At 37.1% G+C, this 17,606-nt stretch overlaps 5 protein-coding genes across 10 annotated transcripts in view; 3 read left to right on the plus strand and 2 right to left on the minus strand.

Annotated features, from left to right (window-relative positions):
* LOC129793173 (uncharacterized) overlaps positions 1–17,606 on the plus strand; it is a 1,136,769-nt gene that overhangs the window by 883,755 nt on the left and 235,408 nt on the right. The window lies entirely within an intron of this gene.
* LOC129793221 (uncharacterized) lies at positions 73–8,406 on the plus strand. 5 transcript variants are annotated; one of them, XM_055833046.1, is made up of 7 exons: positions 4,583–4,665; positions 4,754–5,440; positions 5,538–6,031; positions 7,027–7,141; positions 7,218–7,391; positions 7,547–7,683; positions 7,757–8,406. In XM_055833046.1, exons 3-7 carry the CDS (start codon positions 5,978–5,980, stop codon positions 8,186–8,188), a joined length of 912 nt encoding a protein of 303 aa, XP_055689021.1. In that variant the 5' UTR covers positions 4,583–4,665; positions 4,754–5,440; positions 5,538–5,977; the 3' UTR covers positions 8,189–8,406. The 5 variants fall into 5 exon arrangements, with proteins under 5 accessions (XP_055689023.1, XP_055689020.1, XP_055689021.1 ...); XM_055833047.1 differs by having other exon boundaries at positions 5,570–6,031; XM_055833045.1 differs by having other exon boundaries at positions 4,565–4,665; positions 4,754–6,031.
* On the minus strand, positions 614–2,170 carry LOC129793232 (uncharacterized). Its single transcript, XM_055833059.1, has 2 exons — positions 1,745–2,170; positions 614–1,277 (listed from the first exon to the last, which is right to left on the minus strand). Exons 1-2 carry the CDS (start codon positions 2,062–2,064, stop codon positions 890–892), a joined length of 708 nt encoding a protein of 235 aa, XP_055689034.1. The 5' UTR covers positions 2,065–2,170; the 3' UTR covers positions 614–889.
* LOC129793182 (pre-mRNA-splicing factor CWC22 homolog) lies at positions 8,446–10,619 on the minus strand. Of its 2 annotated transcripts, none has more exons than XM_055832979.1 (3): positions 10,421–10,619; positions 10,215–10,341; positions 8,446–10,154 (listed from the first exon to the last, which is right to left on the minus strand). In XM_055832979.1, the coding sequence occupies exons 1-3, from the start codon at positions 10,515–10,517 to the stop codon at positions 8,606–8,608; spliced, it is 1,773 nt and encodes a 590-aa protein (XP_055688954.1). In that variant the 5' UTR covers positions 10,518–10,619; the 3' UTR covers positions 8,446–8,605. The 2 variants fall into 2 exon arrangements, with proteins under 2 accessions (XP_055688954.1, XP_055688953.1); XM_055832978.1 differs by having other exon boundaries at positions 8,446–10,163.
* LOC129793164 (retinoblastoma-like protein 2) lies at positions 10,723–16,434 on the plus strand. Its single transcript, XM_055832916.1, has 7 exons — positions 10,723–10,967; positions 11,336–11,475; positions 11,547–11,747; positions 11,820–12,010; positions 12,441–14,281; positions 15,605–15,760; positions 15,825–16,434. The coding sequence occupies exons 1-7, from the start codon at positions 10,833–10,835 to the stop codon at positions 16,014–16,016; spliced, it is 2,856 nt and encodes a 951-aa protein (XP_055688891.1). The 5' UTR covers positions 10,723–10,832; the 3' UTR covers positions 16,017–16,434.

Here is a 17,606-nt window from a genome sequence, read left to right on the forward strand (position 1 = left end):
TTTGAGAGTTTGAGAGTTTTTCAAAGGAGATTTTCCTCAATTTTGTTTTCAGAGCTTTCAAAATATTTGTGAGGTCTTCAGAAGCCGGAAAATTTGTAGGAAAAAATCAACTGGAAAAGTTTATTCGAAATATTCCTGAAAACACTGAAAAATAATCATTGGTAAATGGTAAGTTTTGATTAATTTTGTTGATAAAAAAATGTTGATTTTTGGTCAAAATTTTTCTTTAGAGTTTTTATACCCCAGTTGACAGTACATACACAGTATTTTTTTTAAACCAGTGCTGTAATTTACTAATTTCATCCATTTATCAATATTAAAAATACCTCCAAAAAAATTCCATGGAAAAACCATAAAGCATAATGTAATAAATTTAAATTCCTTCAATATTTCTGCATCCATTGAACTTTTTTGCTCTTTCACACAAAACTTCCATCACATAATATATTTTTTTCATTATTTGTTATTTGCTTGTAGACAGAAATTATCAATATTTCTCTAATTTTAGCAATTCCATGCCGTACCAATTAGCACCTTTTTCACAAGAATTTTAACATTAAATACAAGGAAGAGGAGGCAAAATTTCAAATTATGGAATAAAAAAGGCGAAAAATTTTTCTTCAATTCTTATTTTCTTTTGTAATAATATTTCTGTACACATACATTTTTTCTTCTTCTTATAAATCCTTCACTAATTTTTCTCTTTCTAAATATCTATAGGTACTTTATATTTACACATGATTAACGAAAAAAAAAACGAAAATTAACACAGTCTTTAAAAGAGATTTACACGCTAATGTGAAAAATTATCCTATTTTAATGATTTTTTTCTTTGAGGATCATGAAGGGTTGATTTTGTTGTTGAAGCGTTGGGGGTGAAGATTGATTTCTACAGAAGATCACTAAGTGCCTCCGAGAGGGGTATATTGGATGTTTCTAGCTTCTCAACGGCTGGAATGACATTGCTAACAACGGGGATTTTTGTGAGATCATCCTCATCAAGATATGTGTTGAGCTGATCGAATGTCACGTTGTCCGTATTGATGACAAACATTGAAGATTCACTTTTTGTAATGTTGACAATTGTTCCAGTAATGGGGAGGGTTTCGAGGATATCCTCAGGATGATCAACGTCCACAGCACCGATATTTATGGGGGCAATACCCGTTAGTACCTGTCCACTTACGTTGGTTTGCACGGGGAGTGGGATTGAGCCCAGATCGAGGTGTGTATCATTCTTGTGGGCATTGAAGAATGTCAAGTCCACGCGTTCATTACTGCAAAAGAGGGATTTTGATATAGAAATTAATTAAGAGTTTTTTTTTTGCGATCTTTGTGTATTTTCTCTTGCGATCTCTAGGCGATCTCTATGCGATCTTCAAACGATCTCAAATGGAATCTTAGGTGATCTTTAAGCGATTTATTCGATGTCAATGAAATATATATTTTCAAGAAGTTTTTGAGTTCGAAAAAGACTCATTATGATCCTAATGAAATCCAGAAAAAGGAATCTCAATTTATTACGCGATCACTGGTGATCTCACAATGGATCTCTATGAGTTTTCATGTGATTTCATAGAAATGACAATAAGATCTCAACTTATTAAACGATTACAGATGATTCCAATGTGATCTCTATATGAGTTTTCTTCCTAATTTCAATGTATGATCATTTCGTTGCAATCCAAATGTATTACACGATCGCAGGGGATTTTTTTTATGAATTTTCTTTAAATATACTTACATCACTTCAGTATCATTCGAACCGGTGTATGTTTCATTCTCAGGTACATCGGTAAGGATACCGATCTCATAGACAACAGCCCTGATCACGTAGAGATCCTTAATTGTCCCATTTTCCGTTGTATTCTGCTCCGAAACCAATTCAGCTAGAGCCTGTTCAGACTGTGGAATGGGTTCTCCTTGGGCGAGAGCTTCATTCTCCACGAGGGTTTCGGAAATGGGTACAGCCTTCCCCGTAAGATCAATCACCGGCAATGCACTACCAATGCACACGCATCCGCAGAAGATTACACAGAAAAGGTTAACGCTCAAGATCGCCATGATTTTTTTTGTGGATTTTTCTTTGAATTTTCGCAAAAGGATTTTTGTAAAAGTCTTTTTGTGCTATTCACTATTGTCTTGCCACAAGATCTCTGACTATTCTCCGGAGCTGATCGCACCATTTTATACCCAAAGTCATTCAGCATGGGGTGTCTAATTAAACTCTTTTGGCGTCAACCACTTGCCATATTCCCTCCTCGCGTATAAGCCATGATCGGTGTGAGTGAGTGAGGTGAATCACAAAAACTGTGGCGCGATCATAAATTGTGTGAATAGATTGTGTCGTCAGTTGTTGGTAAAGAGATGATCAACATTTTCACACACGAAAGACATTCGGGTAAATATTGTGAAAATATAAATTCATTCCCAAAACAGCCACCACGAGAGTAATTTCCCTTAAAGTCCACACTTTTATTATTTTTTTCCTTTCTTCCTCTTCTCTGGTAAATGATCAAACAAGAGATCTATTTTTGTCTCATCTATGGAGATGTGAATAATTTGCAAAGTCAATTTAGCATGTTCCCAAATTGTAGACATGTTGATTTCGCATTAACATATTATCACAAATTCACAGAGGGTGTGTGGGGGAGTACACGTGGCTATGAGTGCGCTAGATTAAACATCCTCGATCATCTCACTCCCACAATCACGTAGAAAAATCCAGATTTCCCCAGTCAATTACGACAACAATTTTAAACTTTCATGTTTCTTTTACTTCAATCAAAACTCCATTTCTGGCTCTAGATATTTCGAGGAAAATTTTAATAATTCTTGATGAGGAAGTAAACAAAAAAATATATTTTTAATGAAAAATTTTCTTGAGACTCTGGATGAGAAGGTTCAGAGAAAGCAGAAAAAAAGTTTAAAACTCAAAGACAAACAGCAAGTTGAACCCTTAAAAAAAGATACCTCTGTCTATGTACCATTAAATTGCAGCCTTCGCAAAAAAATAACAAGAAAAATTAATTAGCATAAATATGATTTGTGTTCTTGTACTAAATATATTAATCCTTGTCTGCGCTTGTGCCATTGAGATGTTTCTGATTGGAAAATTCCCATATTGGCACACTTTTGATTTTATTTTTATTTTTATCTTTCTCATGGTGGCTTAACCCCTTAGAATTATCATTTAACCACGTCCCACTAACAACATAATTTCCTGCTAATTTTTATTTAATTTCAAAAAAAAATCGGCGCACTGCGTGAATCCTTCTTTGTTGTACCGTCCAGCGTAAGAATTCTCTCTCACAGCTACAACACCCCATTGCAGATTAAACAAATGACGACATTCTCTGCTTTATTTTCACCCACTTAGCACACTATCTAATGCGGGCTGTATTGGTTGGAAGCTTAAGAAATCTATTAATTAAATATTTTGCCGTGCGCGACTCTACAAATGACGTGAATTCCGAGCAATGTACATGAGAAGTGTCCCGGTGACATTTTTTTTTGGTTTATTGTGGGTCGTGCGAAAACGTTCTAATTGATCTTTGCGTAAATGATGCTTTGTAATTTTTCCATTCAATACTCACAAATTAAGAAAAAAAAATATTGCCAAAGTGCAAATTAGAAATTTTTCCACTGAAAATCTTGAATTAAAAAAAAAGACCTTTCAAGAAAAAAATATGTGGTGATCGTGCCACGATCATGATCACGTTTTTTTTTCTCACAAAAGACGTCTAGGGGATTACCACATAATTTAGACTAAAAATTCTTCTGTTCATAAATTAAAAGAATAAATTGTGGATAACGAGAGAAGGGTGGACAAAGCATAAGAAAGGAGACTATGTATTCATATTTTGACTTTGAACGCATTAAAATTATTTGTTTATTTTTTCTTACTATAAATCAAATAGATTATAGAATAGAATAGAATTTTTTGGGTCTAATTTCATGAAAATTCTTCAAAAATTAACTTTCCTATTCAAGTTTTCGATGTTAGTTTTTACAAAATTTTCCTAGGCTTTGGGTTAATAAATATAATGATCACAATGGAGGCGCCTGGTTACAAAAAAAATGATTAAGATTTTAAAAGTTTCACAAGTTGAGCTTGATCAGTACCAACGAATAATTTCTTGAATCATCAAAATTCTTATGATCGCGCTGCGCATGATCTTCCAACCAAGAATGATCAATCATGCTAAAAAGCATTAGCAGAAGAATTTTAACCAGTTTTATTTCAACCTAGTGTTTAATGAGGTGCAAATTGAATTGGCACCCAAAAGGATCGCGCGTCGCGAGAGCTTTTTCTCAAGCTCAACGTGCGCTTTTCCTGCTACGCGCGATCATTTTCAAGTGAAAAAAAAACATAACAAACTGCCTTCACAGCGTTGATTTCTTAGCCAATTTAAATGGATATTTTAGTAACAAATTATCACTGATCGCGTCAGAGAGTTTTTGGTGTTTTTTCTCTTCTGTGCACAAACTCCAACTCCAGTCAAGAGGAGTGTAGATGATCGAGTTGAATATTTATTGTGAAAATTTGTGTGTATTGTGGCGTATAAAATGGGAAAACATCCACGGATGCGACTTCAGTTGATCAGTTCTTCTGAACGATCATAGAGAATTTAAATAAGTACACATATAATGAGGATCCTTGTGGTGAGAGAAATGTTTAAAGATCGCGCGTGGAGAGGAAAATTAATTTAATCCTTTTTCTTGGGGAAAATCCTTCTCTTGAATTCGGCAGATATTTACGTGTGCCGTGAGTTTTATTGCCGCCACCCCGGTTGTCTTTCCCGATATCGACAACAATGGCTATTTTGCCGTTGAACAGGTAATTCTCGATCCAGATTCCATACCTGTGGGTGATCTTCTGGCGCAAGCAGCGGAAAATGCTGAGAATGTTGCTGATGCGAAGGATGCTGCAAAGCCATCTAATGATTTATCCATCCTCGCACCGATTGCCTTCATTTTGAAGCCAACAACGGAGGTGTCGCATGTGGCAACAGAAGAGGATACTGCAAAGTTGCCAGTAGAGAGCGCAGATCAGGCTAGTTCAGTTGCTTCATCCCCAACTGTTACCCCTGAAGTGTATTCTTCATCAACTTCCAGCCTTTTACTCATCTCCACATCAACACCACGTGCCAGTGATGGAAGTTCACCACCAGCTGAACCATCCTCATCCCCCTTAACACCTACTTCATCTCCTGCAACAGCTTCTTCATCAAAGGCTCCACCGCCGAAGGCACCATGCAAGGAACACAGCTCCGAAGAAGGTTCATGCGAGGAAATCCACAAAATCACCATAACTGAAGACCAGGAGGAGGATCTCAAAGAAAAAGCAGCCGAAGTGGAGGCAGAGCCAGTCATCCTCACGCCTAGTGTTAAAAAGTAAACTCTGTGTGTGTGATGCAATTCACCTGAATTTTCTCAAGTAAATATTAAAGTACCTATACTATATATGTATATGTGTAATTAGCTCCTACGGAAAATATACATATACAAATACCTAACAAAAAAATTTTGTATAGCCATTTGTGACTAAAGCAATTAGACTTTTTAGCACTCCCCCCCTCAAGTTGTCTTGATCCATCAAAAAGAGCAAAAGATACAACGTCGTGGTAAATCACGAATTTGATAGGGAAAAGAAAATAACTCAAGAAATGAGATTATTTTGGGGCACATTCAGAGTGAGAAAAAAAGCTTCTCCGGTGATTATCTTTTTGATTATTTGAGGGGGCTATTGGAAAATACTTAAATGCTATCGTGTATGAGTCACCATCGCAGCTCTATATCACCCCCATAGAAGGCCTCTTATCAGCCACCTCAGTCACCACAAATGATCCTTAACTACCGCAATTTATAGCCAATTCAGCTCATTCAATTCCAAACCATTGGAAAATTCGGACAAAAGTTTTTTCTATTAATTTTTCTGTGAAGACTTTTCATTGCAAAAGAAAAGAAAGAAAAAATGGTTTCCTGTGGACGAAGAGTTGGGCTCCTCTGTGTGGCCATTTGGTCCATGGTAAGTGAATAAACATTTTTTTAAAGAAATTTTGCAGCAGTGAAATCCGGGATATTTTAGTGCGCACTTAAAGTAAAAATCGGTATACAATGAGAATTTATTTTTGTGGAGCATATTTACTAAAAAAAGGTGTTAATTTAACTTATAAGAAAAATTTACAAGCAATTTAGTAGAGCGTAGAGTTATTGCTCTCTGAATTGAAGTACAATTTACATTGGAATTGAGCACGTGAAGGGGTTAAAAAAAACTTAATTCTTTTTTTTCGGGAGGAGAGAAGAGCCATCTGAATCACAAATATTTTTATCGAGTTTTTCTCCAATTTTTTTCTTTGGAAGAGGTGATAAAAAGACCTACAGTGTGATTGGAAATAATTTTAAGGACTTTTTGGGAATAATATTTGTGGACCAATTAAATGAGAAAAAAATGCTTCCTAGGAAAGAAAATTTTAGATTATATCTTAGTTAAATTAATTGATTAAGCAGACGACCGTTAATTTAATTGAGAATTTTAATAAAAAAGGAGCACTTTCTATTGGATATATTTAATTAATTATTAGTTCTTCCTAAAGACATTAAATAAATGGTGAGAAAATTCAATGATTTGCTGACAAAATAAGAGAATTTGCGTAAGCAATCAATGAATTTGCTGGTAAAATAAAAAAAATATTTTTAAGGGAAATTAAATCATTTTGTAACAGAATAAATCAATTTATTAGCCTAATAGAAGATTTCCTAACAAATTCAGAGAAATCTGACAAAATTATTGAACCAAATATGAACAAAATTTGCTCACAGAATAAAAATTTCCTGGATACAGTAAAATAGGTATTCTTCGTATTCTTCAAAATAATTTTTTAATAAAATATTTCTTTAAAAATAAATAGAAAAAAAGGAGAATTATCTGAATTACTTAAGTGCACCTTTCCTCGTAGAATTTAGGAGCTTTCTTCTCAATTTTAAAACATTTTTATTCTTTTTTTCTCATTGTTCTATCAGGCCCAGAGTGCTGGATATCTCATTGCAAGTATTTTGGGAATGAGAGCCTTCAATTGTGATGTGGACATGAAGACATCACAAGTTAATTACTTCATTTATCTCCTCTACTTTAGACGTAAGAAAAATCAAAGAAAAAAAATTATTTGAAGGTTTTTTATAGAAGAATTTTTTTAAAAAAATATATTTTTTAGAATCATCCTGTGGCAATGAAACCCTAGATTGGGATGCTTTGGAGATCTGGCCTGCACCTGAAGTGGAAATTCCACTTCCAGACACAACAGAGGCTGTCCTGAGGACCCAATCAATTGTTACAACTTACCTAATTTTGAGTATTCTATGGCTTGTGGCATCAGTTATGGTTGTTGGTACGTGTGTGTTCCTATCGCGCCCACGAGAGCTCTTCACACGGAGAGATTAGATATAGAGAGGCAGATCTCTAACAACATAAACTGACCATATGTGGGGGTTTAACCGTTAAAAACTAATTGGGGATTTTTTTCTATTTCTTTCTTATCTACAGTCGCTATGTTTTCTCCATGCATGGGCAGGAAAACTCTCAAATTCTTCCTCTATCCATGGGCTCTTGTTTGCATTTTCGTCCTTATTGGGGATGTGACTGCAACGTACTTCCACGTATGGGATATTATCAATACGAGGGTTTGTATTACAGAGATAGACTTTTTTTTTGCAGAAGAAAAATCTTTAAAAAAAAATCTTTATTTTCTTGTAGAACACAGTTTCCTTGATTGACTTCCTGGGGATTCCCTATGAGTCTGAATACTATTTCTACTTCAACGCAATCCCACCGCATATAATGATCCTTCCTGCACTCATGATGTCCCTCCTGTCGAGTCGTGCTGTCATCGGTTGGTTCCTCAATCTGTCAGCCCTCATCTACGTCTGTGTGACCATTAGGAAGCTCTCAAAGAAGAAACAAACCCCCGGAGTTGTTGAACCACAACCATTTCAGCCAACAAATGCCACAACAATCACCACACAGCATCAAGGACAAGCGTATCAACCACAAATAGCCACATGTCCACCATTTGTGCAGCAACAGCAACCAGGATCGAGTCAGATCTCGCAGCAGCAACAAGGAATTTATCCTTCCTTATCGAATTTCAACGAACCCGGTCCATCGGGAACCAACAAATTCGGATAAGAGAAAACATCCCGTACGGAAATTATTGATATAATTTCAGTGAGATCATTTTGTAAATAATTCGTCATTTCATCTCTTTTTTTCTCATAAATACAAAAGGATAATAAAATAAGGATCATCAGTATTAAAATCATTTTGCCAAATTGTAGAATTATTTTGAGAAAGTATAAATTAAATTTTTATAAATTGAAAACTTTTTTTTATTTATAGAAAAATATTTTATTTCATATTATTTCAGAGATTATAAATGAATTTGATTTATTTAATTTTAGAAAGAATTTTATTTTAAATATTTCATTTGTAAAATTCAATGGTTTTATACAATTAAAGGAAAATTAGGTAATTAAAATCAATTGAGTCAATTGAATTAAAAATTGGAAATGAAAAATTGAATTTAAAATTGAAAGAAAATGGCATTTAAAAGAAATCAAAGAAGCCGTCGTTATTATTAGAATTCTTCTTGTTTTCCGAAGAGCTTCCATTGAAGAAATTTGCCGGAGAATCTCCTCCCCCAGAGGCTCCACCACCATCCTCAAAAGTATCCATATTGAAATCAAGATCAGATCCCATATCCATAGAGGATCCATCCGGTGATATCAAAAAAGAAGATCCTTTTCCCGGAGATGGGATGATAATTTGCTCGAGAACTTCAATTTTCTTGCTCTCCTGGACTTGTTTTGGTTTCGCCTTCATCACTTCTGCTGACTTCATAGCCTCCGCCGACTCATTGGACGTCTTTCTCTTTTGCTTCTGCTGAGATGTTCCTGTTGGCTCTACGAATGTCACCTTTTTATCATCAGATCCTTTTCCAGCGGATTCCTTCTTCGACTTCTCCCCTGACTGAGATGATTTCTTTGCTTTCACGTTCTGCTCAGTGGAAGGATCGGAAGACATCAATCTGAGTCGACGCTGTAAATTGTCCGGAAGAGAAGATCTTGCCTTTCCGGAAATCTTCTTCACTTTCTTCTGCCCAGCATCAAATGATGGCTTTTCCTGTGAAGTAGACTGCTGTGTGGTGATCACAAAATGACGATCATCAGATGAGGCACTCCTCATTTTCCTAACAGCAGAGGGAGCAGAGTATTTTGAGATGGAACCCTGTGAGGAAGAAGTCACCTTTCCTGATGAAGATTTAGTGGGAGCAGGAGCAGCTGTTTTTGGCTGTTTTCCCTTGACCTTGGGAGCTTCCTTCTGATCATTGGAAGATTGTTTAGCTGGAGTGGACTTACGGTGTTTCTTGACAATCTTTGTCTCTGCCGGAATTTTTGGGACAGAAAAAGTTAAGTGAGAACCCTTCTTTGCCTGGTGAGTGATCTTAAACGTATCACTGAGATCATAGAGAGGATTCAACATGACAATTCCTGGATTTGCTTGGATCTGCGAATTCATTACATCGGCAGCAGAAAGTCCTTTGGGTACTTCTGCTGTCGCAGGAAGTTTGTCTAGTTCAGTAGGCTGACTATCCGGAACTTCTTCATTCTCATCAACATCCCCCTTTGTCTGCACTTTAGAGAAGAGTTTAGCAAAACTATCCGAGAAAGTACTGCCGTGTGATATTTCCTTTGTGAGTTCTTCAGTCTCTTTCCTCTGTGTCTCAATTCGCTTCTGTCGAGCCGACTTTTCTGTCTCCAGCTGAGCATCTTTGCGCTCCAAAGCAGCAATTTCCTCCTTTTCCTCTTTCAATTTCTTCTCCATCTCGTTATTTTCAGCAGCATTGAGAAGATCTGACAGCTTGGTGAATTCCTCCTTGAGCTCCTTTACTCCCAGGTTGGCTTCATTAACCTCCTCCTCGACTTTCGCGACCTCTCTTGCGAGATCTGATTCAGCAAAACTCTTCCTAGACGCTTCCAGCTTCTTCTCACGTTTCCTCAATATCTTCTTTATATTAGATTTCTCCTCGAAATCTGTTTTCTTTGCTTTATTTTCCAAATGGACTTCCTGCAGAGTCTCGGTGAGGTCTTCTACCCTGCAAAAACTAAATCATTTGTTTTTTTTCTTCTTAAATGTTTTTTTTTTTTAAATTTACATTCTCTTATAATCCTTTGTCTGCGTAAATGTGGTCGTAATAAATTGATAATCCTTCTTCTTTCGTGTCAATTCCTTCACGGAATCCTCAAGTTCCTTTTGAATACGCTCTTTGTAGGACTTGAAGGCTGAAAAGTAAAATAGAAAATGTCCGAGACGCCATGTTGGTTTTGTCACACTCATGGAGAAATTATTTTCTTTACATACATTCTTGTTTTTGGTGTTCCGTCAAAAATCTCTCCATGGCCGCATAGTAAACCTCCTTCAGTGCAACGTACTCCTCGTATTCCTTATCCTCGTCCATTTCTTCTTTGAATTTTCACTGGGTAAAAAAGTGCTGAAAAATTTTCACGCGACCTTCTTTTTTTTTTAGATTTGTGCAGGGCCGAACTGTTCGTCATCGTTATTCCACTGAAAATTTGAAAATACAAAACTAGAATCAGAATCATGAATCAATGGAATCTCACATAAGCCGCGTAAAGTTGCGTGGATTTTGACAGTTTGTGCGCTACGGAAAATTTATCGGCACATCCGCGAAGTTCAGTGACATCAAGTTTTTCTCGCAGGTGGAAATTTCTTGTTTTCAGTACAAAACCTTCATCAGAGACTCCGCCACGACATGGAATCCAATTCAGAGAGTAATGAGCTATCGAAGGACTTCAAGGAGATTTGCCTGAAGTTGAATATGGACGCAGAAACGGAAGAAAGGGCTTGGTCAAGTTATACGAGCATTCGGGACAACTACACCCTCGAGGTGAGGCTTTTTTTCTCATTATTTTTACATTTTCCACCCCCTCGATGGTCAGGATAGGGTCTCGTGTACGGTTGTGGTGGGAAAAATGCATGAAAATGGGGGGAAAACAACACTGATGCAAATGTGAGGTTATGTTGGGACGCCCAGTGCTGAAGTGCGCCAAATTATTTGACAAGTCGTCAATTTAGTGAGCGTATGTCGTTGGTGTTGTGCAAAATCACATGAAGATATGGGGTTGGGTGATGTAGGCAACGTAACGTGGCTGTCTGCCCGGGCAAAGTAAGCGGGAATTCAAGGCGTGTGTGCGAATTTGCATTTTTCCGGTGAAAAACCACCTTTTTCAGTGAAAAATTAAAATCAATTTGCAGGGAGATCCCCTTCATTGGCTCTGCTGTGCCCTCGTTATTGCTTGCCGGGATTCCTATACTCGAACAGTTGGGAGTCAGAATAATCTTGTGCAGGGAAATTGTGTGTCTCTCTCATCTGTCCTCCGGAATTGCAATACAGGGTGAGTACATACCGCATCCCAGCATCTCAAGGTAACTGCTGAACTAACAATTTGCTTGAAACTGTCCGTAGTTTCCGTGATTTTTTCGATAAAATCAAAACATGGTGCGATATGGCATCCGTTCCGGAAGTCACACGCAAGAGATTTGAGCGCCTAAACGACAGCTTCACTGTGTCCAGTGTGGTGTACAAGAAGTTTGGTCCACTCTTTCAGCAAGTATTCAATTGCCCACCAAACGAGGAGGCTCGCCACGGGAAGAGCAAGAAGGCAAAGTAAGTATAAATCCCAAATTCCAAGGAAAATTAGATTTTCTTTTTTTACTAAAATATTCTTTCTTTTGGCAGGAACGTTCCTTGTAGTGCTGTGAAACTCTTTGAATTCGCATGGAAACTCTACGTGTGCGTGCGTGCTGAGGAACCCAATGAATCTGTGGACCTCGTGACATCCTACCACCTTGTACTGACGTGCGTAAATCTCATCTACAGCAACGTCATTGCGGAGAATCGAAGGGATTTAGTCAATACTAGCTTTTCAGGTAAGGTTACACCAAATTTCTCTTCCCTCCTTATGGTTGCAAAATGCTCTCTATTGCAATTTGACCTGGCACCTGTTATACCTTTAAAATTAGCAATTTTCAACCCCTCTGTCTGCCCTTCTTTCTACCTGCTCCGAAGGAGAATTTTAACTTTGCTTATTTTAGGGGAGAATGACCTAAGTTTGGACCAATTGAACCTTCTTTTCATGAACGAAAAAATTCACTTTTACTGTAATAAAGATGTTCCTTTTAGAGGGATTTTTAGGAATCTAATTAAGGGTCATTCTTTTAAAAAAATATTTTTTTTCAGCTCAATTCTTTTTCGAGATAAATTCATTCATAATTAATGAAATTAATAAAGTTTGAAGCAATCAGTAGAATCTCAAAAAATCGAGAAGATAATTAAGAAGAACTTTTAATTTGACAACAGGTGTACCTGGAAATTGGAATTCATCGAATTTCGATGCAAAATCAATCTCGCCACTGTGCGTTATGAATAAATTGTGTGAACGTGACCCCGATACCCTCGTGGAGGCGCTACACATCCAAAAAGTCAAGTGGAATAGAATAATCAAAAGTTTCTTCGAGAAGGGTATCCTTCACGGGGATTCCGAGACATTCCTCGATCTCATTTCAATTGCAAATTTTGACAACAATTTCCGTTCAATTGGGAATACGTACGAGCAGTACGTGCACAGTTGCGGGGAGATTGATGAGACAATCTTCCTCAATTGCGCACAGACGGGCTCGTTGAATTACGGTGGGAAGGTGAGGGATGAGAATCCGCGGGAGAATACATTAGATCCGGGCACTCCGGTGACACGGAGGAATATGTTGCCGCCAAAGGAGAATCTGTCGCCAATCACGTCGGCGGCAATGAGTGTGAAGAAGCTGAAGAATCAACTGGGTAGTGTTGATGCGTATCCACATGCCAGCCTCAGGGATAGCTTCAAGACGTGCAGTGTGGATCCCATGCAGAAAATTCTGGAGATTCTGGGGCGGATGGAGAGGCAATTTACGGAGAAATTCCCCCGTTGGCCCGTGGATAGGCTCACGCTGACCAAGACACTCTTCTACCGTCTCCTGGAGAATATTGTACGCGATGAGGAGGCAAAGAAGAAGACAAGTGCAAAGCACGTGTACAGCTCCGAGGTGATCATTGTACGTCTCATGGCGATAAGTGTGGAGATTGTTTTACGAGCCTACAATTGCACACACGAACTCTTTCCGTGGATTTTGGATTGTTTCGACTTGACGGCATTTGAATTTTATGGGATAATTGAATTGGTCGTGCGTGCTGGTGAGGAATTCTTCACGCGTGAGATTATAAAGCATCTCAACTTTGTGGAGGAGCAATGCCTGGAGGAGTTGGTGTGGAAGAGTCAATCACCATTGTGGGGGAAACTCATTGATGTGGATAAGAGTAAACTCTCATGGCAGGCTGTTGACTTGCGTGCCTTTGCGGCGGATGATCTCACGGGAATTGCACCACATAGTGCCCCATTAATGCGTATTGATACCCAAAATACACCCGGTTTGACCGCAGGTGGTGCATCCACATCACGTGTACTCAGTGGGGGTGAGTCACACAATCGGGAAGCAGCAATAAGGAAGCAACTCTTCCGCTCGGATTCCGGATCAAATCTCGATGTCAATGGCAGTGCCGCATCCACCGCTGCCACTGTGGTGGAGCAACGACAGCAAACCCCCCTGCGCGTGCTACCTGATGCAATGGATGATGCCACAATGACACCCCGTAAGAGACAATCTCTCGTGATTTTCTTCCGGAAATTCCACAAACTTGCCTTTCATCGTATGAAGTTCATCTACAATCAACTTGGGCTCAACGATCCGAATAATTTGCGCAAAATCTGGACCATCTTTGAGCACTCCGTACTGAATTACACGGAATTGATGAAGGAGAGGCATATGGATCAGATACTAATGTGTGCCATTTACGTATTTATTCGTGTCCAAAAATTGGATAATACCTTCAAGGACATCATGCAGGCGTATCGGCATCAACCCCAATCAGCAAGTCACATCTACAGGAATGTCTTTATAAAGTACACGGGGAATGGGGTGAGTGACAATGGGGTACCGGCAGTGCATGAAGCACCAACGCCACAGCGTCCAGCACAACCCAATGAATTGGCGGGTACGTCAACATCACACGAAAAGGAGGAACGTGGGGACATTATTAAGTTCTACAATGGGGTGTACGTTGTGAAAATGCAGCAGTTTGCCATTAATTTTTCCACAACAGCCACGGTGAGTTTTTTATTATTTTTTTCTTGTCCTATACGCCCTACATTGCTAGTCTTTCTCTGAAAAATCTTAGGAGAATGTAAAATCGAATATAGGTTTACCACCTCACATTACCTTCTGACCCGGAGAATTTACCTACCCCCCCTCCCTCCCCCTTTAATTTTCATTTTTTATTTAAAAAAGTTTAAGTCGGTTTTTGTTTGTAAATTTTGCTTTTTTGCAAACATTTCTAGCATAATAGATCGGCTTGATTTTTTTAGCCAGGCTTAAGTTTACTTAAACCAGGCTTCAGTTTTAATCTAAAGTTTTTTAATCGAGGTCATGCTGATGTAGTGTTAAGTGCATTCTAGACCTAGCCTGTTTCTTAAAAAAATGTAAGTTTGACTTAAAAACTTAATCCTGACTTTAAAAAACTAAGCCGAACCTTAGTTTCTTTAGGTCAGACTTTTAAGACGCATTCAGACTCATTACAGCCCGGACCTAACCCTGAAACCTTAAAATCCTGAATTTAAAAGAACTCAAGTTTAGTCTACAACAAAGGCCTTGCTTAAAAGTCTTAGGATTGACACTAAAAACTTAAACTTAGTTTGAAAAAGACTGTAGTCTAACTTAAAGAAGTTTATTCTGGTTTACAAAAAAACTCAGATCTGACTTAAGACTATTTTCCTTTAGCAAAGAAATCGAGACTTCCTAAGTTACAGTCTAAAATAATAAAACCCGCAGCCCGAAGATTAGACCTCGAAACCCGAAGTCTCCGGGTGAAACCCCTAAAGGTGCTAACCCTAAATCGAATAGATGAAGAATATAAAAAGAAAAAGGAAAGTTAGAAATCCTTATTGCAGGGGTGAATTTTCACCCTAAAATACAACATTGAGGCCATAAAAAATTAATTATTGAGAAAATTGACTAAATAAGGAGTTTGAGAAAATTCTTCCAAATGAATATTGATTTTTAGGGCTATTTAGTTGTGATTGAAAAACATTTTTCGTTATAAAACTACATTAAATTTATTAAGGAGGGTTCTTTTTGTATAAATTTATTTCATTAATATCAAATATCATTGAAATCATATTTGTTACATCGCATAATATTAAATTTATTGAGACCCTACCATCATATATGGCTTGATCGATTAGTCATCTTCATTGAGAAGTAATTTAGACGTTTTTTTTTGTTCAGTTATTCCTTCGTGCTCAATTCTCCTCTTTTTCCCATTGATTTTCTCTTCCCGCGCGAAGGGTTAATTTGATTAAAATCATGATGGTTTGATGGAATTTACGATAAGAAAAAAGGGAATGATTTTTCATTTTCATTTTGTCGTTGTAGAATCAGATGCTCTTGTCCCCAGTTCCAAATGCACACAGCACAATGTGCTCACCGAGGAAGGTGTCAGATCGAGTATTTGTGCAGAATCTCGATAATAAAGATCACCTCATGTCTCCAGGATCGCATATTGTGTCCGTTTTTGATAGTCCATCAAAGGTGAGATCTGGAGTTTTTTTTTGGCTTTTAGATAAGAAAATAATGCGGCTAATTTTTCTCGTAGTCACACGAATTGAATGAAATTAATGCACTAATCAGTCGCAGCTGTGGGTCAAATGGGAAGCGACCCTTCACACTTAATGACGACGATGGATTCCAACCACCCACAAAAGTTCCCAATATGCGTAAATTCAAAAATCTCCTCGATGATCGACAGGCTGAGCTACAGAGTCAGGATGATCGGAAAAAGATTTAAAAATGAATTTAAAAAAAAAAGTAGATCTTTTCCAATATTTTTCCTTTAGAGTGAAAAATAACAAACAATAGAATATCCTTCACCCCCCTTCCTTCTTTTTAAAAACACGTGCGCGCGAAAAAAGTCGCAAAAAAACAATAATTTTCAATATTTTAATGCAGAATTTTTTAAAATAGTAAAATGAAATAATAATAAATTGTGGAATATTACAAAAATAATTTTAAAAAAAAATGAATGAAAAATAGAGAGAAAACTATCACCCATCATTCATAATGAGAATTTTAATTATTTTTTTTTAGGATGAAAAGCGAAATTTATTAAACTTCATACAGAGAGATAAATTCATTTTTCGACCAACCAAAATAATAATTGTATTATTTTTAATAAAGATTATTTACATAATTATTTAGTGAAACGATGCGGAGTTTTTTTTCTCTTTAAGTATGTGTGTGCGGGGAGTTTAGTGAAAAAAAAAATGAAAAAGGTGGATTTTGAGAGGAAAATTACGGCAAAGTGGAGATATTGGGTAAAATTCACTAGTCATGCAGTCTTAAATTCTTTTTAAGATTTTTTAAGCGAAAGGTAAGATTTTTTAACTTTTTAATCATTTTCTAAAGAATTTTATAAGTTTTTTTTAAGCAGAAGGTAAGATTTTTTAAGTCAAACTGAATCGGGCTTAAGCAAAAGTTAAGAATTTGAGATTTCTAAGGATTTTTTTTAATTTCTTAAATTTTTTTTAAGACAAACTCAAGATTTTTGACGAAAACTTGAGAAATCTTAACCCTTAAGGTCCGCGATCAATCTAGCGAGCTGATTGAACTAAAAATAATTTTTGGGGGTTCTTTTGAGCTCAAATAAAACATTTTTGGCAAAAAATCCCAACTGAAAAATATTCGGTTTATCGTCCTTCCTGATCCTGTGAGTCCTTGGGAATATCCTTTTATCGTCATAAAATGATCAGGGATTGTAAAGGCATATTCTTGTACTAATTTGGACTCAATATTCATATGAAACATTTTCAAAATTGAGACTTTGGGTCAGCGTATGACCCAATGGACTTAAAGGCTTAAGAAGTCAATACGGTTTGATTAAACAGAAAAAGAAGTAAAGAGATTAAGAAGTTTTATTAAGAAAACTTAAGTCTTACTTAAGAAATTTAAACTGCAATTGTGATATGATCAACCGTAAATTTTTATTGAAGAAATTAAGAAGATCCTGTTGTAGGCCCTGAGGAAGGACCTATACAGTCCGAGGCGCCGACAAAAAATAAAAAGTATTTAGCCAAAAAACGACCGAAAATCCGTCTTCTTAATTTCTTTAAATCCTAAGTTTGGCTGATTAGTGAATTTCCCCCAGATTTGAATTTTTTAACTTCTTAAATACTTTTTTCTGATTTTCTTATTTTTTGAAAAAAAAAATCCCTTCCGTCAAGTACTGTGTAAGACGTCCGTGGATATTGCAATGTGCCCGCCAAATTTCACCTTGATGGAGATTTATCGATGCGCGCTCTCATTTCGCCGGCCGGCTGTCACGCAGGCCCAGAAACGGATACATCATCCCACGGATTCTCTTCTTCTGTGCCTCTCTATG

Source organism: Lutzomyia longipalpis, chromosome 3, assembly GCF_024334085.1.
Source record: "Lutzomyia longipalpis isolate SR_M1_2022 chromosome 3, ASM2433408v1".
In the NCBI taxonomy this organism is placed as follows: domain Eukaryota; kingdom Metazoa; phylum Arthropoda; class Insecta; order Diptera; family Psychodidae; genus Lutzomyia; species Lutzomyia longipalpis.

Excerpts from the sequence above, each read along its gene's own strand:
- LOC129793232 (XM_055833059.1), bottom strand. The coding sequence starts at position 2,064 with ATGGCGATCTTGAGCGTTAACCTTTTCTGTGTAATCTTCTGCGGATGC. Across the intron at positions 1,278-1,744 it reads TCGAATGATACTGAAGTGAT|TAATGAACGCGTGGACTTGA; the intron begins GTAAGTATATTT and ends CCTCTTTTGCAG.
- LOC129793221 (XM_055833045.1), top strand. The coding sequence starts at position 5,978 with ATGGTTTCCTGTGGACGAAGAGTTGGGCTCCTCTGTGTGGCCATTTGG. Across the intron at positions 7,142-7,217 it reads TTATCTCCTCTACTTTAGAC|AATCATCCTGTGGCAATGAA; the intron begins GTAAGAAAAATC and ends TATATTTTTTAG. Across the intron at positions 7,392-7,546 it reads GGCATCAGTTATGGTTGTTG|TCGCTATGTTTTCTCCATGC; the intron begins GTACGTGTGTGT and ends TCTTATCTACAG.
- LOC129793182 (XM_055832978.1), bottom strand. The coding sequence starts at position 10,517 with ATGGACGAGGATAAGGAATACGAGGAGTACGTTGCACTGAAGGAGGTT. Across the intron at positions 10,342-10,420 it reads GGAACACCAAAAACAAGAAT|CCTTCAAGTCCTACAAAGAG; the intron begins GTATGTAAAGAA and ends TTTACTTTTCAG. Across the intron at positions 10,164-10,214 it reads ACAAAGGATTATAAGAGAAT|TTTTTGCAGGGTAGAAGACC; the intron begins GTAAATTTAAAA and ends CAAATGATTTAG.
- LOC129793164 (XM_055832916.1), top strand. The coding sequence starts at position 10,833 with ATGGAATCCAATTCAGAGAGTAATGAGCTATCGAAGGACTTCAAGGAG. Across the intron at positions 11,748-11,819 it reads GGGAAGAGCAAGAAGGCAAA|GAACGTTCCTTGTAGTGCTG; the intron begins GTAAGTATAAAT and ends TTCTTTTGGCAG. Across the intron at positions 15,761-15,824 it reads TTTTTGATAGTCCATCAAAG|TCACACGAATTGAATGAAAT; the intron begins GTGAGATCTGGA and ends TTTTTCTCGTAG.